A 24640-nucleotide genomic window follows, 5' to 3' on the forward strand; every position below is an offset into this window, starting at 1 on the left:
AAGGCACACTGGAATTCCCTCACCTGCACTAACGGGGAGTATCAAGGCACATTGGAATTCCCTCACCTGCACTAACAGGGAGTATCAAGGCACACCGGAATCACCTCATCTCTCTCCTCCGAACACTGTGCCCAGGGAAACAGCCAAAAAGCTGGCTGCTTCTCTGAGAGCTGACTAGGAAACGCACAGAGGTCAGGAAATCGGGACAGCTGGATTCTAGGCCTGGCTCCATCCCAACAGCTCTGGGACCTGAAGGAAGTATTAATACTTCTGGTACTTTCACTTCTAGTTGATCTTCTGCAAAACAAAAAGCAAAAGCTACTTGGGCCTGGCTCGGCCTGTGGCTCCCCAGGTCAAAGCTTTGGCTGGGTCCCCCAGGGAGCTGATCTTTAAGGCTGCTCCCCTCTTTCTTCTGACCACCTCAAGAGCTGCCTGAGCTAAAGAACAGGCAAGTCAATGGAATGACACCAAGAGACGGGCAGAGACTTCCTGCCGCCGGCAGAGCACAGCGGGGCCGTGAAGCCCTCCACTGATGAGGCAGGCCGGAGCATGGGACACACCGTCTGACTTGAGAGGTAGGATGCTCTTCTCACGGAGACTACAGAGTGACCCTGGCCACATGGCCTTGGCATACAACTGCCCTGTGCCTCTGTTTCCTGATCAGTGTGATGGAGAAGAGGGTACCTACCTCACAGGGGAGCTGGGGATTGCATAAGAGGACAGGTGAGAGCGCTGGGCTCAGTGCCTGGGTGTACGTGGCATACAGCAAGAGCTCATTAAACACTGGATAATGATTCTGATGTAAATGGAGCCAGGCCACATCTGTCACTTCAAACTCCCCTCACGGAAGCTCCTCTCAAGGGTTCCCAACCTCAGCAGCCCATCAGAAGCCTTGAACCTTTCCCAAAACACCCAGACTTACTAAGCCAGAATTTTTGGGGCAGGACCTGGAAAACCTGCATTTTGAACCAGCTTCATAGCCAAATCCAGAGTTGAAGTTCAGGGGAGACATGGGATAAGATTCCTGGACAGCAAAGGCGGAGTAACAGATATAGCAAGCAAGAGCTGTCCCTCCCACCCCCTGTCCCGTGGGGACCCACCGATGTCAGTGGCCAGCTGCTTGGTGGAGTGAGGGGTCAGCTCAGGGATCTGGAGGATGACATCACAGTAGGTCTGCATCGTGGCTCTGGCGATGGAGCCCAGCCAGTTATCTGCCATGTTGTCCAGCTCAGGCAATTCATCCCCTGAAAAGGAAAGAAGGTCACCAAGGAATCGCAGAATCTGGTCAGGAGAAAAATGCACCCCTTCTGGGTGAGCTGACCCACGATATGGTCCCCACAAGAAACACAGGAAACAAAGAACAACTAAATCTTAGGTCAACTAGTATTGTCTAAGGACAATGAGGATTCAGAAAAGGAGGCAATAACATCAGAGTTCCCAAGGGCCAGGAAACTGAGTGTAAACAGGCATGCCAGGGTTTCTACAGACAGGAGGGAGAGCCAAGAAGAGGGTGCTGAGGGAAGGTGGGGAGGGAGGGAAGGTGGGGAGGGAGGATGTCCACCTGCCACCAGGAGGCAGAGTAGCAATGGTCAAGACAGATGCCACAACAGAATTGAGACTTGGGTTCAAAGCCAATTTCCCCACTAAGAAGCAGAGTGTCACCTAGCCTCTCTGTTTTTTACCTATAAAAAGGAGAGGTAAGAGCAGCCCGAGCTTTGCAGGACCACTGGGGAATTAAGCTAGAGAAAGCACACAAGGCCCTTTTCATGGGGACAACATCACCCTTAGTGTGCCACACTGGCAGCTGTCCTTGCTAGAATGACTATGGGGAGGGATAAGTGTGTACAGGGTGCACCGGGAAATAAACTCTTAGGGAAAGCCAGCTGGGGCTGGGAGGGCACCCCAAGAATCACATGGACTTCATGTCACAGGAGATAGGGAATGACAAGCCTGTCAGTCAGACTGTGGCAGAGGGCGAGGGAGATGAAGGAGACACCTGGGCAACAGTGAGATGGGCCTGGCCTCCTAGAGAAGAGAGGCCACCTGGCAACAGGAAGGGGAAGAGGCGGAGAAACGGGAGCGACATTAAAACCAAAGGATGAGGCCAAGTGGTGAAGAAGAACACACTTAGAAGACGAGGGGACTCCTACCACGACTGCCACTACTGCTGAAAATAACAAGGAAGGTAAAGTTACACGGAAACACCGCCCGCACAGAGCAGAGCCAGGGCGCACGCGGGAAAACAGAAACACAGGGTGATAAGCGGCGGGTGATGCAAGGTTTTTGTTTTTAAGTTGTAACCTTGTTCTACGTATAGCATCTATGTGTGTATAACAAATATAAATTAGAAGGCTAAAAAAAAAAAAAGCGTTTGGTGATAAATGAGCCCCAGGATAATAGTGTGTCATCTCAGTTCCCAGCCTGGAAACTGACAACGGACAGGTTATTAGTGTGGCCAGAAACGCAGCTCTGGCAGGGGAGCTGGTCTGGGGGAGAAGCCTCTTTCCTGCTGACTCTGACTAAGTGGTAGGAGAACCCAGACAAGGCTGAACACAACAGCCCAGAGACCAAATGCCGAGCTTTGAGAGATGCTGGATAGAGATCACAGCTGGTGACATAAAAATGGATGAAAAGAAGAAACAGGCTCGGCGCCTATAGCTAAACCGGCTAAGGCGCCAGCCACGTACACCTAAGGTGGCGGGTTCGAATCCCCAGCCCGGACCCGCCAAAAAAACAATGACGGCTGCAACCAAAAAATAGCCGGGCATTGTGGTGGGCGCCTGTGGTCCCAGCTACTTGGGAGGTGGAGGCAGGAGACTCGCTTGAGCCCAGGAGTTGGAGGTTGCTGTGAGCTGTAATGCCACGGCACTCTACCCAGGGGGACAGCTTGAGGCTTTGTCTCAAAAAAAAAAAAAGAAGAAACAAAAATGAGGAAAAACCCAAGGCCAAAGCCTCAGGAGACACGTGGGGTCAAGGGGGAAGAGGCGCCACACTGCACACTGAGGACGACAGATCATCATTTGTTAACTGCAGAAATCCTGATTTACCAAGGACCTTCTAGTTTCTGGGCTGCTCTGGGCGCTGGTACTGGGTGGCCCTGCCATAAACACACTGTCTAGCCAGGGGACAAAGAAGGGCAGCTCAAGCACAACAAGGTCCGTCAGGTCTGTCAGTGCTACGGCAAAGGCTTGTTTAAAGACTAAATGAGCACAGAATTGGGAGCAAACAAACACCTTCCAGGTGGTTCTGCTCCAGGCTGGAGAGAAAGAGCACAGACAGAGTGGCTATTTGCTAAACACATGTGAGGAAAACGAATGTTCTGAGCAGAGCACAAAAAATTGTCTTTAAAAAGTGCTTGTGTTTGGCGCCCATAGCACAGTGGTTACGGTGCCAGCCACATACACTGAAGTTGGCAGGTTTGAACCCAGCCCAGGCCAGTTAAAAAACAACAATGACAACTGCAACAAAAAATAGCCAGGTGTTGTGGCGGGCGCCTATAGCCCTAGCTACTTGGGAAGCTGAGGCAAGAGAATCGCTTAAGCCCAAGAGTTTCAGGTTGCTGTGAGCTATGATGCCACAGCACTCTACCGAGGGCAACACAGTATGACTCTGTCTCAAAAAAAAAAAGTGCTCATGTTAACAGAGCATATATGACACCGTCCTATTCATGACAAAGTGTGTGTGTGTATACATAGCGCAGACCTGCGGAGAAAGATACCTGGGATGAAATGTCACCTGTGATTATCTCAGGGTGGTAGATTCTTCATCAGAGAAAATGAGAAGCTATTCTAAGATTAAGGAAAAGACCTGAGTGGCTGGAATGTGAGTGTGGAAACAGCAGAAGTGAGAGGAGGGATGAGAGGACGGGAGATGAGGCTGCTCCTGGGCCAGGGAAGAGTCTGGATTTTAGTCTGTAGGGACCAGCAGAGGTTCTTAATCAAAGGTTGAGGGTAAGAACCAATCAATGGAAGTAAAGTAGGCAGGATGTAGGAAAGAGAAGAAATCTCAAGAAGGAAGGTGATAAAAAGGCCAGGCACAGGCGGCGCCTGTGGCTCTGGAGTAGGACGCCGGCCCCATATACCAGGGGTGGTAGGTTTGAGCCCGGCCCTGGCCAAAACCACGAAAAAAAAAAAAAAAAAGAGGCCAGGCACGAGGATGTGGAGAAAAGGAAGCCCTGTAGTCTGCTGGAGGAAATGTAAATCAGTGGAGCCACTATGGATTCTCCTCAAAAAAACTAAACCAGAAGTTCCACGTGACCCAGCAATCCCACTCCTGGGTATATAACCAAAGAAGGGAAATACAGTGTAGGGGAAATGTCTGCACTCATGTTTTTTTTTTTTTTCAGAGTTTAATTTATTTTTATTTTTTCATTATTTTTTATTAAATTATAACTTTGTGCATTGTACACTCATGTTTATTGCAATACTATTCCCAATAGCCCAAATTTGGAATCAAACTAAGTGGCCATCAGCAGACAAATGGATAGAGAAATTGTGGTACCTGTACTCACTGGAATATTGTATGGCCATAGTAAGAATGAAATCCTGTCATTGGAAACAACATGGATGGAACTGGAGAGCGTTATGTTAAGTGAAATAAGCCAAGTACAGAAAGACAAATCTCTCACGTTCTCACTCATATGTGGGAGGTAAATATTAAAAAGAATTGATCTCATGGAAACAGAGAGCAGAATGATGGTTACCAGAGGCTGGGAAGGGTAGCAGAGATGAAAGGATAAAATTGAGAGGGTTAATGGGTGCAAAAATAAAGTTAGATAGAATGGACAGTATCTGGCTCAGCACCCGTGGCTCAATCGGCTAAGGCGCCAGCCACATAGACCAAAGCTAGCGAGTTCGAATCCAGTCCAGGCCAGCCAAACAACGACAACTGCAACCAAAAACTAACCGGGCATTGTGGTGGGTGCCTGTGGTCCCAGCTACTTGGGTGGCTGAGGCAAGAGAATTGCTTAAGCCCAGGAGTTTGAGGTTGCTGTGAGCTGTGATGCCATGGTACTCTACCCAGGGCGACAGCTTAAGGCTCTATCAAAAAAAAAAGAATGGACAGTATCTGATAACACAACAAAGTGACTATAACCAACAACAAGTTAGGGTCTACTTTAAAATAACTAAAAGAATGGAACTGGAATGTTCCTAACACAAAGAAATGTTAAATGCCTGAGGAGACAGGTGCCCCAATTATCCTGATTTGATCAATTCAGATTGTATGCCTGTATCAAAACATCATCTGTACCTTATAAAAATGTACAACTATTATGTATTTATAATAATTAATAAATTTTTTTTTGAAAAAGGGCAGGCAGATGAAGTACAGGGCTTGGGAATACTTCAGCTTTTGGGTTTGGTTTTGGGAATGGTCTAGCTACAACCACTTTCAAGGCAGCCCACACAGCCTCTACTTGAGCCACACTCCCAACAGGACTGGCTCTTCCCCAGGGTGGGTTTCCCTGTGGCTCCACCATGCAGCAGCAGCTCCTGAGAGAGTCTGCACCAGTTCATCAGATGAGTCCCAGAGTCTGACCACCCAAAACAGGAGCTGCTTTCCTGACCTGCAACCAACCCTGCAGCACCTACACCCAGGCAACACTTTCAACCTCTGCTCAGAATCATGATTCCACTGCAGCTGGAGGCCTCCTTCAAGGAACCTCCCGCCTCTCTGCCAGCTAAAACTTGGTTCACTTGAAAAGAGGACAGACCTGAGTTTTCCTGCAATGTCTCTGCTGTAACATTTTAGGTGGATGGGTGGGTGTGTGTGTGTGTGTGTGTGTGTGTAACACCTAAGACACTTTAACTTTGCAAAGTTCAATTTCCTTGTAGGGGGAAAAAAACTTGTAAAAGTTTTTAAACTTCCCTTCTATTAAATACTTACCACACCTCTTAGAAAAAGCTATTTACTTAAGCAATAAAATTCCTACCACCTTGCTCTCAAAACTTACTGTTAAAATGCTAGAAATCACTGGATAGTACTATATAGATGTTTACTGTATAATTCTAAGTTTTTTATATGCTGGGAAATTTTCATAATAAAATTTTCAGAGAGGTTAAAAAAAAACCCAGATTTAAATCTTCTTATTGCTGTTATGTTTTCAACCACAATGTTATTAACATTTTACTTTATAGTTGGAAGGTTTTTTCTTTTCTATCTTAACCATGCCCAACCCAGTGCCTAGCACATAGAAAGAAATGAATAAACCTTTGTCCAGTGAAATGAAAAAATAAATAAATAAACCAATTATATGCTCACCATATCTATATATATTTTAGCAGAACAGTAAGATGTTACAGTCTTCCTTATGAGATACAACAGACAATATACATAGCACCAGTTTTCTTGCTAAAGGAATTTGAGTCTGTATTTAATTCTTACCAATAAGAAATACATAATTATTTATGAGTGAAATGAGATGTCTGGGATTTACGTACTCTAGCAAAAAAAAAAAAGGTAAGAGGAATATAAAAACAAAAAGCCGTTCTTGAAGGATGATAAATACCTAGGTCTTCATTGTCCTGTGTGTGTGTGTGAAATGAAAATTTCTATGAAAAAAATGATTAAACTTTGCGTTAGCAAGTCTGTCAGTGCCATTTTTCCAATAGCATGTGCTCACTTCATGCCACTGTAACTTTTTTTTTTTTTTTTGAGACAGAGCCTCAAGCTGTCCCCCTGGGTAGAGTGCTGTTGCATCACAGCTCACAGCAACCTCCAACTCCTGGGCTCAAGCGAGTCTCCTGCTTCAGCCTCCCAAGTAGCTGGGACCACAGGCGCCCGCCACAACGCCCGGCTATTTTTTGGTTGCAGCCATTATTGTTGTTTGGTGGGCCTGGGCTGGATTCGAACCCCCACCTTAGGTGTATGTGGCTGGCGCCTTAGCCACTTGAGCCACAGGTGCTGAGCCGTTGCCACTGTAACTTTTTAAAAAAATTTTTTGAGACAGAATCTGACTTTGTCACCCTCAGAAGAGTGCCATGGCATAAGCCTAGCTCACAGCAACCTTAAATTCTTGGACTCAAGCGATCCTCTTGCCTCGGCCTTCGGAATAGCTGGGATTACATGTGTCCACCACATTGCCCAGCTAGTTTTTCTGTTTTTAGTAGAGACAGGGTCTTGCTCTTGGTCAGGCTGGTCTCAAACTCCTGAGCTCAAGCAATCTACCTGCCTTGGCCTCCCAGAGTGCTAGGATTACAGTTGTGAGCCACCGTGCCTGGCCTCTATATCACATTTTTTAATAACAAAATATTTGGGGGCGGGAAGCAGAGGCTTATGCCTGTAATCTTAGCACTCTGGGAGGCCAAGGTGGGAGGATTACTGGATCTCAGGAGTTCGAGACCAGCCTGAGCAAAAGAAAGACCCCATCTCTATAAATAATAGAAAAATTAGCCAGGCATGCTGAAGTATGCCCCTACTCCCAGCTTCCCGGAGCGTGAGGCAGAAGGATTACAAAAGCCTGTGTTTGAAGCTGCAGTGAGCTATGATGATGATGCCACTGCACTCTACCCCAGGTGACAGAATACTCTGTCTCAATAAATAAATAAATAAATAAAATTTAAAATTATGGCATGCATTATACCTTCCTTTTAGACACAATGCTATTGCACACTTAATAGAGTGCAATACAGTGCAAACATTACTTTTATATTACTTTTATATGCACTGGGAAGCAAAAGCATGTGTCCTGCTTTATTATAATATTCTCTTTATTGCAATAAACCAAACCTGCAATATCTCAGAAGTGTGCCTGTATTTTGGTGCTTTGCTATTGGACACGAAGGGTACGTGACTATTACAGGTTCACTGTGGGATCTACCTTTCATCAACATAAAAGAATTATTTCAGTCCCACTTACTATTTCTTTCATTTTCATTTCCTACCTTATATCATTTTTTAAAAGCAAGAATCACATTGGAAAACATTTCTGAAAGACTCCAATGAAAGAAAACAAGTGATTTTCTTCAAGCACCTCAAGCTACCATGCAGAAAAGCAGAGAGTTATCCCACTTGACACAGCTTCACACATGGATTTTAATAATTTAGGGAAAATACATGATTTACCTATCAGGAGGTACATTTTTCTAGGAGCCAATCAAACTTTAGGAGTCTAGCTGTAATGCAAAGACATCAATCAGCCCCAATAATTCTCACTGATGAATATTTAATATAAACACAGAAGATGACAGAAATAGCTCAGTATCTCCTGCAGTGGGAAGAAATCAGTAGGGGACAATGCCAGGGACCACTATGGGCCTGCTCCCAACACAAATACCCATGTGTGTGTCCACAGTCACATGTGTATATGAAGTCACACTCGTGTGCATGTACATACACCGCCACGTGTGTGCAAGCACTCACATATGCAAATACACACAAAGGCGAATGCACATAGTCTCCACAAGGCTATCTCAGGACACTTCAGAGTCTCTCAGGAAGCTTCTGCTGAACCACTACTGCCTATTCCCTCATAGGGGCTAGGAGTCATTCCACAGAAAAGAAACTGGCCGCCGTGCAGAGTCAAGAACTGGTCCTTAGAACACCATAACTTCCTCTCTCTGCCTCCACTTACCAACAGACTATCTAAATGACAAGATCATATATGAGACCTGTGCACCAATCGTTAACAGCTGACTTACTATGGATAAACCATTAACAAGATTTAAGGTAATAGTTTCCCCTGTAAGGGCCTCCGTCAGCCTTAGATTCAAGTCTATCCTGCAGGAGAAACCGGTTATGCTCACTACCATCTAGTACAGGGAGGCTGGCAGCTCCAACTCTGAGACTGTACTAGATGGAAAGGAGAGAGCAGCCTGGGGCAAGAGGAAAATAAGTGGGAGAGAATTAAGCTGGTGTTGAGGGGGAGATCAGGACAGATGGAAAGATGGAAGGGTAGGCTGGTGCTGGGAGTCCCACTTCCTCGGGGCAGATCAGTTTCCTACAGGATTTACAAGGAAGGAGCAGCAGACTACCCCCAGGAGCCAGGTGACACTCCATGAGAAAGGCACCCCAGACTGTGCCCTTGTGAGCTAGGCACTTCCCTATCCTTTCCTGATTTATGACCTTGAGATGCCTCCCAACACCTATGTCTCTGATTTCGTGTTTCCTAACTTTGGCTTGATTTTTAACTCTTTTATGAACCTGTTTGTTATATGAAGGGTGCCACACTCAAGGTACAGGAAATTGGGCTCTAATAGCTTAATTCTTTTTTCTGGCATAAACAGGTTCCAAATATCTATCATGAGTAATCCTCAGGCTTAGTAAAGGACTAGGAGTATTCCCCCACATTCTATCATGCTACCATGTTATTAGCATCAACGTGGCCCTACTTGCTACCCCAAGACAGGTAAGCTAGACATAACAAGAAGCAGGGGGTGAGAAACTGCAGACGCCTAATCCTGACATGTCACCTGGCTGAACTTTGGTAGCAGAAACTCAAGGGACACAGATGTATGGTTTTGCGGGTATGGACACTGCCCTGTGGTCCAAAGGATGTGTCTCTGTAGCAGACAGAAACCTGTAACAGTGGATACTGTCTTAATTCCACTGCTGGCTTCCAGGGTTCTGGAAGTTTTCATTTACAGCTAAATCCTAGTTTTTGCTGACAATGTGGGTAAATCTGACATCACTTTTTTTTTTTTTTTTTTTTGCAGTTTTTTGGCCATTGCTGGGCTTGAACCCGCCACCCCTGGTATATGGGGCCAGAGCCCTACTCCTTGAGCCACAGGTGCTGCCCAATTTGCCATCACTTTGTCCAGCAGGTAAGCCCAATGTATAAATGGAAAATCTATTATTTTAAATTTTCCTCACTGATATTGAAATCTTACAGATGCTGTTAAGATTTCTAAGCATTATGTTTATTTCTTCTGGCCAACCATGTGGGCTGATTCCTTTTATGTCTTAATAATTAAGTGTACACCTCAAGCAGCCACAGAGAAGACTTCTTAGTGACTCAAGTGGAGGGAGACAGAGAGACAGATGGGCAGGGGAAAGAATACAAAGGAAATGCACAACCCCCTCCCAGGTAGACAGAGGGTCAGGGCACAGGCCTGGTTCAATCAAAGGTGAATCCTCTCCGGCCTCTCATGCCCCTAGGCCTTCACCCTGCTCCCAACCTCCCTCTCTCAGTCCCACGCTGGTTCAGTAAGCCCTGATTACAGTTCCCTGCAAGGTTGGGTGAACCCTTTACCTACGCGCAGCAAGCCTCGAAGCCCTCAGAGGACATTGCCAAGGTGGGGCCAGTGGCCAACAAAGAGATGTGGCTGGCAGTACCCTCCTTGGCCCCATTTACTTTCTCCTGATTTGAATTAGATTTTATCTAATAATAATATAGTCATCTTGATTTCTTTTTATTTGCATTTATGTGGGATGCCTTTTAGCATCCTTTAAATTTTAACCTTTCCATGTGATTTTATCCTTAGTGTACTGAAAGTCCCTGGGTTACTAATAAGATATGTTTGGTAAGTTTGTTCTTAAGTTGAATTTGTATGTAAGCTGTAACAGCTACACATTTACCTATTGCCTGTAAAAGTCCCTGTTTGTGAGTGCGAGTCATAGTCAGTCAGACATCTGTTAACTCAGAGACTGCCTGTAGCCACACTCGTAACTCCCTTTTAAATGGCTTAATCTTTTATGTATCAAGTGATTTTTTTCCCTCTGTTTACCTTTACAGAGAAGCAAGCTTAAAATGCCCAGTATTAGGAATTAAAATGGCTTTTGACCAGCAAGTATGTGGTTCCTGTTCAAATCTGTCAGGACCAGATAATGAAAAAAAGGAAAAATTTTAACATATTGTATTTTTCCCTTACCAGTTTGGTGATCCAAGAATCTTGGACAGTCAAGAGCAAGCTATAGCCAGAGCTAGAAAATGTCTGCTTTAGGGTTTATTTTTAACCTCATTGGCAAATTATTCTTAGGAGGTGTCACTTTAAGTGGTATACGACCTACACAACAGGGAGCAGAGAGAAAGTGAGCCCAGCAAGACCCTCACCCTGTACATTTGCTTCTGCTACCAAGTGCCTATGACCTCAGGCCCTCCACAGCTAAGGGGTGCTGGTGGAGTTCACCGTGGGAATATCTGCCCTCCTTCCCAGGCACACTCTGCATACTGTGAAACTCTTCCCCTAATTCACCCTGGCCAGGACTCTGCCCTGCAGATATTCCCCAGAGAGTATAAGAGGTAGGCCCTGATCTTTCTCAGTACTTATTTTATATTTTGACAACTATTTTAATGGGAGCTTGGTGAGAGGCATGTGTTGCGCGGTGCAGGTGTTAAGAACAAACATGCAAATCACATCGAGTCCATCGCACAGGTGTCGTGACTCCCTGGTCCTTCCTCACCTTGCTCGGGAGGAAATGGAAGCTTTCCAGCATGTAAAGCCAGCTCCAAGGCAGAGTCTTCCTGAGTCACAAATGGCTCAAGATTCAAAGGGAGGGACATGATATACTGCCCAATCTGAAACAAAACAGAGCACTGTTAGCCCGGTATTACACATACAGGTAATTACTTCCTGCAATACATTTGTATGAAGGCAAATGGTGGAGAGACAAAATTGCTAGACCTGAGGCTACCTTAAGCCTCATCTTTCCAGAATGTGCCAATACTGATTATGGTAGGACCTTTAAAAAAATCATTGGTAGTTTGTATGTAGATTATAGAGTCATCATACTTAGTAATGGTCCCAATATTTTTGGAATGCACTCAATACAATCTCTTCCTCAAATGAGGTAACAGACTTCAAAGGGCTTTGTAAAATTTGAAGCACTGCATAAATATGTGATTATTACTGTTCATAGACAAAAAAAGAAAAAAACAATAAGATGCTAATGTCAAGTGTGTGGCCAAGCAAGAATTCAAATCCTATCTTATATTTGAATCTGGTTCTCTTCCTTCTAGATGATTTAATCAGAGGAAGAAAGGAATCCTGTTTGCAAAAAGCCATTTTTAATTATAAATTAACTTGGAGAGAAAACTATATTGTTTTCAGAATACAAACTCTTAAAAATAAAGATTGGAGGAAAAAAAATTAGAAAAACAAAACCTTGGTTGGTGGGGAACTAGAAAATGTAGGGCAACAAGACATTTAGGTCAAGCCCACAATTATTAATATTATTTTGAAACGGAATCTTACTCTGTTGCCTAAGCTAGAATGCCTTGCAACAGCAACCTCAGACTCCTGGTTTCAAGCGATCCTCCTCACTTAGTCTCCCAAGTAACTGAGACTACAGGCCTACCACAATGTCCAGCTACTTTTTCTATTTTAGCTCTTGCTCAGGCACTCACCTCGGCCTTCCAGAGTGTTAGGGTTACAGGCATAAGCCACCACACCCAGCCCGAAAAGCCCACAATTAATAAAGTATTTGTCATGCATTTCTCAGGCATACATGTGACATGATCACGGTGTATTTTAGACATCATTTCTATTCTAATTCCTAATTGTTTTGTGCTTTAAGGTTAAGTATATGTTTTGTTTCAAGATTAGGTTGATTTTCAGGTTGCAACAACATATTTGTTTTAAAAAGTCTTTGAGCCTGTTGCTGTTTTTTCTTTTTTTCTTTCTTTCTTTCTTTTTTTGGCTACATAGTCATTCTGTAACATTCATCTCACTAATCCTTACACCCACAATCTAAAAGTCAGAGGACTCGCAAAGTAAGATCTTCTCAATCTGGCCTCATGTCCACCTACATAACAGCAGGTCCCTTCCTGAATGTGGTGTCCAGAAGTAAACAAAGACTCCAAAATCCACCCAGCCCAGAGATCTACAGGATGATTATATTTTTGTGTCTGAACATTTAATGTGGTCTGGCTGGACTACATCTAAACATTTAACAGTTCATTGTGCTAACAAAATATTATTATTTTGGTCTTCCTCTAAAGAAGTACATATGCAGATGTAAAATAAATTCAATTGGTATTTTTTCCTTTTATTTACTCAGTATAATTTTTCATTTGAACTAGGCATGTTGCCACTTACCTCACTAATAACAACCACCACTGCATTTTCAGCTTGAAAAATCGCAATAAATTCATCATTTTCCCCCAAATTGGAGGAAGATAAGGATGCTGATTTCTGGTGCTGGTTCTCTGTCGTAATTTCACACAATAAGCCACTGCTGAACATCTACTATGTGCAAAGAACCCAGGCATATCCCTATATTTGGTACACCTTTCGTCTATAGCCATGACCTTTTGGCTAAACCCACCAACCCAGTTTTACTAGAAATAAAGCATCATTATTCTGATACCTTGCATACATGTTATTTTTACATTTTCAAAGCATTTTTTCACATTTCATCCCTATATAATGCTCACATGGTTCTGCATGGATGAGGGCACTCTCAAACAAGGCAAATCGTCATTTAGGCACAAAATTACAATATTCTGATACTTCTGACTTCAGCCAACTGGCCTGAGTCTGTAGGGCCTGCTGTGGTTCCTAGACAGAGTCCACAGCTCTGGGTTTCTCTCAGGAATCCTGTCTATGTTTATTCTCTGGAAATCACTGAGGAAAGGGATGCTTACTATCACACCTATGGTTATTTGCCTACTAGCCTCACATATTCAATAACATCTATTGATACTCCAGTTGGCTTAACTCAGTGACTTGAGAAAAATGACACATTTTGTGGTCAGACAGACGTGAGTTTGAGACCCGGCTCTACAACTATAAGAACTTGAGCAACTTAATCTGTCAGGACTTTGGTTTCATCATTGCTGAAACAAGGATGACCTCAAACTGACTTCAAAGGGCTGTGGTGAGGTGAAATTAGCACTGTGTGCTAGGCATGGAAAGCACCTGGCATCCTAACAGAGCAGCCACAGGGTAATGGCTGCTTCTTCCCAGCCCCACGCCCACTGCCCAGGGCCCTGCTGCCTGCCTGAGAAGAAGGGCAACTGCCCCTGTCTCACGAACATGATGCAGCCCAGGTAGAGTCTCACATTGCCAACCAAAGGCCGGCACTGTCCACACACATAGCACATGTTCAGTAAATATTCCCTTCCTGAGTTCAGGTACTCATCAGCCTCCAGGTACAATGACACCTACAGGCAGGAGGGTCATAGCAGGTAGGAAAGAGCCCTGACCTGGAAAAACTCCTCCCAGCTCTCCTCACTTCTCTACCCCTCAGCTTCTTCAACCTTTGAATCAGCTCAGTCTAGCAACATCATTTTCTGAATTAATCTATGTTGTAATATATATTGTCTTGATTCTAAAAATAAGACTATTCCCATTGGTGGGCCAGGTGTGGTGGCTCATGCCTGGAATCCTAGCACTCTGGGAGACCATGGCAGGAGGATCTCTTGAGATCAAGAGTTTGAGACCAGCCTGAGCAAGAGCAAGACCCTGTCTGTAAAAATAGCCAGGCATTGTGGCAGGCACCTATAATACCAGCTACTTGGAAGGCTGAGGCAAGAGGATCGCTTGAGCCCAAGAGTTTGAGGTTGCTATGAGCTGTGATGCCACAGCACTTCACTGAGGCAAGAAAGTGGGACTCTGTCTTAAAAAATAAAAAAAATAAATTAATTAAGATTATTCCCATTGGTTGTGAACACTAACCTACATCTTAACAGTTTCATCAGCATAAGATACTGGGTAGTGCTCTGGAAAATGTGATTTTAGACTTGATGCTGCTCCACATGAACAGAGAGCAGAGTGCCAGCCTGCTCACTGCTTGCCCCAGGACTGCCATGTACTTCTTCCAACTGTACAATATTTACTTTTAGAATTCCTTGGGCGATGGGTACATTAAATGCCCTGACTTCACCACTATACAATTCATCCATGTAAAAAGAGAACCTTATACACCCCAAATCTATTGAAATAAAAAATAAAATTTTAAAAATAAAGAAAAGCAAGAAAAACTTTTAAAAATAATTAAATAAATGGAATAAAATCCTTTTACATCCATTACAATAAACTTACATAAAGGTTGGATGCTAACGTGAGTGTGTAAGGCAGAAATCACCTTGAAAATCGCCCAGATTTCCCACTGTGAGGTGTATGTTGTTTGGGGTATATTACTCCTACACAACATTTCTTGTACATGATATACAAGAGTGACCAAGCTACAATTCAGGAAGGAATGAAAACAAAGGTCATGTGCAGATGTCTGGGTGACTATCAGTTCCCAGGGTGAAAGGGGAAATAGAAAAGGGCTCTAAGAGGCCCTGCTCCCCTGAAAGGTTTATTCTGTTCTCATTTAATGTTCAGCCTCTAAACAGTGGTTCTCAACCAGTGGGTTACGACCCACAGGAACTATATTAATGGGCTGTGGCGTTAGGAAGGTTGAGAACCACTGCTCTATAACCACAACTCTTCTTGATAGATTTAGCTGGGCATGGTAGCTCATGGATGTAATCCCAGCACTTTGGGAGGCCAAGGCTTAAGCATTGCTTAAGGCCAGGAGTTCAAGAGCATCCTGGGCAACATAGGTAGGCCTCACCTATACAAAAAATAAGAAAAATTGGGCAGTGCCTGTGGCTCAGTGAGTAGGGTGCTAGCCCCATATACGAAGGGTGGCAGGTTCAAACCCGGCCCCAGCCAAACTGCAACCAAAAAATAGCCGGGCATGTGGTGGGCACCTATAGTCCCAGCTACTCAGGAGGATGAGGCAAGAGAATCACCTAAGCCCAAGAGCTGGATGTTGCTATGAGCTGTGATGCCATGGCATTCTACTGAAGATGACAAAGTGAGACTCTGTCTCTAAAAAAATAAATAAATAAGAAAAATTAGCCAGGTGTGGTGGCGTGTCCCTGTAGTACCAGCTACTTAAGAGGCTGAGGTGGGAGGATCACTTGACCCCAGGAGTTCAAAGCTGAGGTGAGCTATGGTCATGCCACTGCACTCTAGCCTGAGTAAAAGTAAAACCCTGTTTCTTAAAAAAGAAAAAAAAAAATTGAATTTGAATTCAGAACCACACACACACTGAGCTTCTGAAGAGTCATAGATAGGAATTTGGCCACCTTCCTCCTGGCTTCCGAATTCAGAACTTCCTATCCTGGACTCTGAGGAAGTGCTCTGCTACACTTCCCCAAAGTCAGGATCGGGATGCAGACTCCCCAGGAGCAAAGGCCTGGGCAGCACTGACGGGAAACAACTACTCTGTCTGGAAGGGCCAGAACTGAAAGACAAAGTGAGGTCTGAAATGCTCAACCACCCTGCAGAAGCACACAGAAGCTCTTACATTGCTGATGTACTCGAGTGGGGTGAGACTAAAGGCAGGCAGCTCATCCGTGAGGGTTTCTCCAATGCCGGCTGTGTTCCAGCTCTAGGGGAGGAAGGAGAGGAAGCAATCAACACCCCAGAAGCACCCCATGAAAATATATGAAGGACAGGGACTTTCCCACAGGCAGTGTCTTTGGTCGGAGCTGGCCTTTGGGACTGTCACCTCTGAGCAGGCCAGGGACTTCTCTTTAATTCTTCACCTTGAAGCCCACCACAGAGAAAGTAATGGTTTCTCTCTCTCTCTGCATTCCTGCAGATTCATAAGACAGGAACTGCTGCCTTCTCAGCTGAACTTTGGGGTGAAAACCAATCCCTTTTGTTTATCTTGCTGAGAATGTGACAGGAGAGAGTCAGATATTTTTCGGTCTGACTTTCTCTACATGATGGGGTCACCATGTAAAAAGGTGCTGGACACAGGCAGCCTTACGAATTCTTGGACCTTTTGCACCCTGGAGAGAAGAGGACTTCCCCTGATCTTCCAGAGGCCCCATGTCAATCCCTTTTACTGGGATGGAGCCTCCAGGCCCCCACAGCTGCCACTCTGTCCTCTTGGGATCCCTCTGTCTGAGAACCTCAGCACTAACATTTGTTTCTTGACATTTAAAGTGGAATAAAAAGTCTTCGAAACTGCTGTATAGCGTTAGGCAAATTACCTGCACACCTATGCTTACAGACTGGCGTGTGGCACACCTTCACACAAAAATCCAATTTCCTAATTTCAAATTGAGCCACCCTAAACCCAGCCTGGCAAAACAAGGCCCTTTCTGGCTGAACTCCGGGAGTGACTCCTGAGGTCAGGCGGGAGCTGCTGTCTACAGCCACCTGATGCCCGATCTGGTTGCTTGATCCTTTAAGTAGCATTCCGGGAATGGAATGACCATCTCCACCCCTGGGCTTCCTGCCCAGGCTAAGCCTCACCAGGCCTCCCCTAACACCAACTCCATTCAGTCTCATGCTGTTGGTGAGTTCTTTTCTTCCCCCTACCCCTACCATGCTGATCCTATGGTTTTCTTTTTTTTTTTTTGCACTTTTTGGCCGGGGCTGGGTTTGAACCCGCCACCTCTGGCATATGGGGCTAGCGCCCTACTCCCTTGAGCCATAGGTGCTGCCCCGACCCTATGGTTTTCTAGCCTCTTTGGTCTTGCCACCCCACAGAAGCACACAGAGCTTGAGATTCCTCTTACATTTCAAAATATATATATTTTCCAGCTAACTCCCAACCTGCTGAGAAGGAATACACCAGCCATCCACATTTATCAAGTGCCTGTGATACACAATGTCTTGTGCTAGGCTTTGTAGGGAAGATACAAAGAAAAGTAAGACATGGTCTTTGCTTGCCAAAAGCTACTTGGGGGGAAGCAAGACCCCCTGACATTCCCATTCATTATACTCCCACACCTTCCATCCTTTCTCTCCCCTCCTACCACTTGCAGCCTTCCACTCCTAGAGTTCTATGTCAGATATAAGATTTCATACAGTAAGAGTTCAGAAGAGCAAGACTCAGAGAAATCAGAGAAGGGGTAGCCACAGGATGTTTGTTGTGCACAGAGATAGAAATAAGGGTCGGTGCCTGTAGCTCAGCGGCTAGGGCGCCAGCCATATACACCAGAGCTGGCGGGTTCCAATCCAGCCCAGGCCTGCCAAACAATGACAACTATAGCCCAAAATTAGCCAGACATTGTGGCAGGCACCTGTAGTCCCAGCTACTTGGGAGGCTGAGGCAAGAGAATCACTTAAGCCCAAGAGTTGGAGGTTGCTGTGAACTGTGACTCCACGGCATTCTACCAAGGGCAACGTAGTAAGACTCTGTCTCAAAAGGAAAAAAAAAGAAAGGAAGAAGGCTGAAGAGGGAATGCACAGCTCTGAACACCAAGGTAAATAAAGGCTTTACCTTCAACAGATAAATTGCAAGAGGGAGAAAAGAGAGAAAGAGAGATGAATGGGAAATCTATAGTATATACTGCAATAAATACCAAGATGCAGGATTCTGGTTCCTGATTTAAACAGTTAAAATCAATGATGATATTTACAAAACAACTAGAAATTTGAACACTGACTGATATTAAGGAATTATTGTTCTTTTCCTTTTTTAGAGGTGATTATGGTATCAAGTCCTTATATTTTAGATAAGGGGGTGTATGCGAAATTGGATGGCCAGGACTTGCTAATTGTTGAAGTGGGTGATAAGTATAGAGTTCCTTGTATTCTTCTCTCTACTTGTGCATAGGTTTGAAAATGTCCATAAGAAAGTTTTTTAAAACTGACTATCAGACTAGCCCTGGGGAGCCAGGGAAAGGTCTTGAATGGAGAGAGATAAAACCAGAGCAATGCTTTATGAAGATGAGTATAGTGGCCCTAAGGAAGACTGGGGGTTTGGAAGAGGCAGATGAAAAGCTCAAAAGCAGATTAGAGCTGGGTGGTGGCCAAAGCAGGGTGGGGGCCATGGAAATAGGTGGGATATACACAGAAAAGGAAGGAATAAGAACCTTTGGTGGTTTGTGGGCAAAGAAGGGCATAGCAAGGGGGCTGAGGTGGTTCAAATCACGTTAGTTAAACAGAGTCATTTTATGAATGGAAATGGTGGGGAGGCAGAGAAACAAAGTGACAGGAAGAGCAGTGGCTCTAAGAGAACAGAATCACTGCAATCCATCCAAGGACAAGCATCGTGGCTCAGAGGCCCTCAGAAGGTTTCAGAGAGGAGACTAGAGGAACAAGATGAGAACATGATTATGGAAAAGAAGTTCAGAAGAAGGGCAAGACACAGTGGCCTGAATTAGGAGGGGCTTAAGAAGCAGACAGAGGAGTACATGTGAAAAGAGCAATAGGGAAATGGTGTAGATTATATTTTTTAATTCAAAATTTATTAAAACATCCTTCCAATGGGCTTTTCTATCCATTTATCACCAGGTAAAATAGGTAAACTTCAATAATTTATTCTGAAATTGGTGTTGGTTTATAGGCTTATATATGGTGTTGGTTTATAGGCTTATAAGAGCAATACAATTTACCAGCAAATGTTGAAAACAAACATTTAATGACCAGGGTTTAATTTTCAAATCCTTAAGGCCAGAGTGTTTGCCTTCGTATTGTGTGCTGGCACCCTCAGAGAAGCCCTCCTAATCTCCAGAGCTGCTGTATCCATTCCCAAGGGCCTGCAGCATTGTGGTAAAGCCTGAATGAGAAGGTAAGAGCCACGTGACCAAACCTGAATCATAATAATGACCTCTGGAATGCAGAAGTAGAGGTAAAAGGACAGGTGGGAAGCACTCACCCTGTTTAAATGTAGAACTAAGTCTAAATAACTGGGAGAATTAAGGTTTCAGAACAGAAGGTCAGTATCTTAAGCTTTGACAAAATAAAAGTAATACAAGCATCAAATCTGGAGTTGGGGAGGGAAGAACAGAGGTATAAGGAATGCTAATCCTCTCATCTTTCAGAGCAGATGAATCAGTATCAATATCTCTCTAAAAAGGAAACATGATTAAAAAAAAGCAATGACTCCAATCTCTTAACAGTTTTCGTAATCCTTTCTTCTTAACCTTGAAGCAATCTGGGAACTGATATTTTCTTGTGGAGAATAAGCAATTATCTCAAGTTCAACAAGTCTTTTGGTTTCATTTACTTTCTCTTTGTTTCTAGTTCATTATAAATACAATTTATATTGTACACGTTTTTTAAAAAATAGTATGAGTAGTATAATCCGACTTCTCCCTAAGGATCTATCTACTAATCAGTGCCAACTTAGCCTTTAACATGTCCATGAGTAGACATGCAGGGATGTCTGGATTACTGGATACCAAATGCTACACTGATTATTTCTAAATGGTGGGATCTCGAAAGGGTTCACTGCATTTTTTCTTTGTACTTTCTTGTATTGTTTGAGTTTCTGAAAATACGTATACTTTTATTTAAAAAAAAAAAGTCATATGTCTTAAATGAGAATCACAGGAAGAAACTAGCATTTATTAAGCATTTACCCTCTGGCCAGTGCTGTGCTAAATTTTATCACTTTGTCTTCACCAATCTATATGATGAGAATTACTGTATCCCCATCACAGAGAGGAGAAAAGAGAAGCTCACAGAGGAATGAACAAACTCAGTCATGCAATGCCCTGAGATCATGTATGGGTGGTACCCAGGACTACTTGTCCTGTTCACTCACATCATTTCTACTCCAGTTTTACCCTCCAATTTCACCAGAAATGCAAAATCTGATTGAAGTAGATCTCACACATTTTGCACAGAATAGTCATAAAAAGTAAAAATCACAGAATCTCAAGGGAAGGGAGAATTTCGAAATCACGTTAGTTGAACAGAGTCACTTTATGGATGGAAATCCTGAGACCCAGAGAGGGGATAAGGCCCGACCAATGCCATGAGGGCCCTTGACTTAAAGTCGAGCAGGCTTTCTGGAGGGCAGCAGGAAGCAAGGAACTTGTAATTCTGCCATATGAGTTCATGCTATTTCCTAAAAGGATCTCTTGGTTACTGAAGGCCCAGCGCTGGGATCCAAATGGACTGAGGAGTCAGCAAGCTAGATGAACCAGGGAGGTATCCCACCCAGTAACTCAAAAGGAAAATGGCCAGATCCGGACCAGGGGAAAGACAGCAAGTAGAGAAAATATGACTGAGAAGCAATGCCTTGGAAAAGAATCAGGACAAGCAGCAAAGAGGGTGCAAGGCAAGGAAGGTGAGAAGACTTTCGAAACAGCTAAATAGAAAAGGTATGAAAGAAAGAAAGTAGGAGAACCCTCCAAAGATTAATTTCAAAAACCAAGATTAATTCTGATAAGGCACTCTACTGAGTAAAGTTCCAGAACCAATTCTACAGAAATGTTTCATGTAGCGTGAAAATCATTCAATCTGAAAGGACAATTAGCACTTCTGACCTGGCCTAACCTCTGCAGTGGCACATAACCTCCCCTCCTACTCCCTGAGAAGGCTGAGCTATGCTCCAAATGAGAAGAGTTAATCAGGCAATTTTAATAATCCTAAGAAACTGCCTATAAATAAAGTAGCAAAGTAACTGCAATTAAGATAAGAAATGCATGTTAAGCAATAAGCTGAAATGGGGACGTGACTCTGGCCCAGGAGAGTTAAAGGGGGATCCTCCCAAAGTTCTTGGGGCAGGGAGGGATAAGCTCAATATGCTTGAGCAGAAGACAGGACGGGGTGGGGCAGGGGTGGAAAGGAATCGCTGCAGACAGTGAGAAACTCACATCCATCTTGGAAATGAGTGACAGCTGCTGTTTGATGCGCAGGAAGACAGAGTCGAAGGCCAGCTGGTGAGCCTGCTGGTTGAGGCGAGTCAGGGCTGCTCGAGACAAAGCCAGCAGGTTGTGATTACTTGATCCTTTTTCCTAAGACAAGAAAAGGCAAAAGACAGTAAAACATTTTGAAAAATCACCAAGAGAAAAATGGTGGGAGTCGGGGGGGTTTCTATACAACAGTGGTTCCCAAACCTGGCTGTGCCCCAGGCCTCTTTGAGAAACGTGCTGAAGTAACAGATTTACAAGCTCCACCTCAGAACTACTGAATCCAAGCCTAGTGGGGCTGGAATCTAGGAACCAACATTTTAAACTCACTTTCCCAGGTGATTCTGATGCATGTGGGCTAATATGAGCTCATAGATTGGCAGTTTAGGAAAAATTAACCTGTGACCATCCCTTCGGGAAAGAGGAGAAGGGAGAAAAAGATCAGAAGTTTCACATATAAACAAGAGTGACAATTCCCAGGAGGAATTGAGGTCAGGTCAAATATATTCAGTTGAAAGCCAGAGTATGTACAACCTGTGAGAGACTCAAGGAATTCCAAACAGCCTGAGAAAATACAGAGATGGAAAGTGTAACCTTAGTTTTGCTATTATAAACGAACTGATTACAACACACATAAATCAGATTAACAATAAAGATAAAAAGAGTTGCTTTAACCTAATCACAGAAGCACAGATGAATGAGTTTACAGAATTGCTGTAAGGAGTCCTGTTTGTCAAACTCAATGCGGCCAGCTAGTGGGTCAGGGAGCAGAGAGAAGGGGAGACCCTAAAAGGGTAACACTGAAGCCTCAACCACGTCCAGGCACCCTATGTAGTTCACTCTCAGAGCTCCAGGCCCTACGTAATTTTAGATTGCATTTGGTGCTGCTGGAATGGCATTGTCTCCTCTACCCATCACCCACAGAGTGAGGTTCAAATAAGATCAGAGAAAAAGGAGAAAAATTAATCTTTCTGGAAAGAATGCCTGTGATCTTCTAATAACCCTGGAAGCTGTTCCCAGGGGACTATGCAGTTTATTCCGTTTATTGGGAAGTTCTCCTGTCCCTGGACTCCAAGGGGTCCAAACCTCAAAGTCTTAAGACAAACTAAGAGTTGAAAGACAAAAACCAAGAGGGAACACCTATCCCCAAGTCCTTGTGGGGAAGAACTTACAGTAGTGTAAATTCCTGGCAACTGGCCACCTTTGGTTCCTCCCTTGGAGAAAAGGAGTGGCTTCTCTGACAGCTACGCTAGGGCTCTCTTTTATGAGTTCTGTTTACCAGCAACCAGTATACCCCTGGGCCCTTCTCTGCCACTGAGTAAAAGGGAGAAACCCTGCATGGGGTCCAGGGGCTGTCCAGCTCTGCCAATCTGGTTGACAAATTTAACACTTGGGTGATGTATAGCAAGTCCCTTTGGCTGTAGATCTAAAGTCACATTTTCCAACCTGACTTTTACCAGTAGTAAGATCCATCTATCCAACCACATCTGTATCTAAATGGGTTTCAATTCTGTTTAGTTTACTTGCTCCTCAAAACTCCAACATAAATGACACAGAGAAGTGGCCACAGGTCATGCCATAGCCCAGGGCCCACACATAGCAAGAAGGCCTGGGTCCTAGCGACAAAGAAGGTAAGTGACAAGGGGAAAGCTTTCATTTGTGAGAACACCATCTGTCTGGTCTCATACCTTGAGGGTATAAAGTATTTCCATTAAACTGGCATATTCAGCGGGGTTATCTTTCTGCAGGTAATTATATTCTTGCCATGGGTTTTTGGCAGAGCTCTTCTTGTCCGTCAAGATACTATCCTGAAAACCAGCCAGGCTCCAAGGGCCACCAGGGTCAGACAGATACTTCCCAGCTGTAGACAAAATCCTGCAACAAAAGTGATAACCATTATGCCCTGAGCTATTTTCATGGAACTTTCTTCTTGGAGCAGTTAGATTGGTCCTCACTAAATTCTAGGATGTCTTCACGAGAAAGATTGAATTAAGGTGCAGTCTATAAGGAAATTAAGATATCCTTCATCCTTTAGGGTGAGGTGGACCTCAGGTACACAATAAAAAACAGGTGTAAAAACTATTTAACACTCATGCCATCAGAATATGTCATCCTCTTATGTGACACCCAGCCTACACAGGGCAGTTCTCAGCTGACTACAATCTGGAACACTGTGTACTTTCTATGTAGACCTTTCTTGCTATATGACAATTATGGTGGGACAGTCAAATGCCATAGTGAGCCACCAGAACTGCCATCACAGAGACCGCTGGGCAGGGCAGCAGGCTAACTGGTCCCCGGTCAGCAGCTCTTACCCATGGCACTCACCTCTGTCCCACACTCTGAGCTGGTGGTTTTTGTGCTCACCAGCAGTGTGAGGTTTATTTTTGTGACTTAGGTACTCCAGAGGAATCTGAGAGAAGCTAGCACTTTCCAGTTTCTTAAGAAAAAAAATTATCTAGAGAAGGTTCTAATGATCCTCAGTCTCTAGTATTGCTGGGGACAAGGAAGTTCTGCTTCTAACAAGAATGACCTTTTCCTGATGCTGAAAATCTTGTTTTTCCTTAGCCTACCTTTACCATTCATCCACATACATAAATGTGTCCACAATTATATGAACAGAATGTACATAACCAGGAGAAGAGTATTATATAATAATACGTCCCGGCTCGACGCCTCTAGCTCAAGCGGCTAGGGCATCAGCCACATACACAGGGTGGGTGGTGGGTTCAAATCCAGCTGGGGCCTGCCAAATAGCAATGACAACTACAGTCAAAAAATAGCCGGGCCTTATGGCAGGTACCTATAGTCCCAGCTACTTGGGAGGCTGAGGCAGGAAAATCGCTTAAGCCCAAAAAGTTTGAGGCTGCTACTGTGAGCTGTGATGCCACGGCACTACTGAGGGTGACACAGTGAAACTGTCTTAAAAAAAAGAATATTGGGCAGCACCGGTGGCTCAAAGGAGTAGAGCGCCGACTCCATATGCTGGAGGTGGCTGGTTCAAAAACTGCAAAAACTGGCCAAAAACTGAAAAAAAAAAAAAAAAAAAAAAAATAATAATATGTCCCAGTTGGGGCTAATTCCTTGATCCCTCCTTTACTGCAATTTCTTACGAAAATAATTACTTTGTACATAGAAATTTCTAGGTCATGCCCAGTTTTT

The 24640-nt window shown here is 44.2% G+C and overlaps 1 protein-coding gene across 1 annotated transcript in view; it reads right to left on the reverse strand.

Annotated features, from left to right (window-relative positions):
• The window catches only part of COG7 (component of oligomeric golgi complex 7), a 93379-nt gene that overhangs the window by 2979 nt on the left and 65760 nt on the right, over positions 1-24640 (reverse strand). The window contains exons 14-18 of the mRNA XM_003795725.3: positions 23167-23353; positions 21443-21583; positions 16183-16266; positions 11341-11455; positions 1101-1244 (exon numbers count right to left, since the gene is read on the reverse strand). Coding sequence (XP_003795773.1) covers positions 1101-1244; positions 11341-11455; positions 16183-16266; positions 21443-21583; positions 23167-23353 — 671 coding nt within the window. The remainder of the gene's footprint in view (positions 1-1100; positions 1245-11340; positions 11456-16182; positions 16267-21442; positions 21584-23166; positions 23354-24640) is intronic.

Source organism: Otolemur garnettii, unplaced genomic scaffold (genome assembly GCF_000181295.1).
Source record: "Otolemur garnettii isolate 467f Iridium unplaced genomic scaffold, OtoGar3 scaffold00096, whole genome shotgun sequence".
In the NCBI taxonomy this organism is placed as follows: domain Eukaryota; kingdom Metazoa; phylum Chordata; class Mammalia; order Primates; family Galagidae; genus Otolemur; species Otolemur garnettii.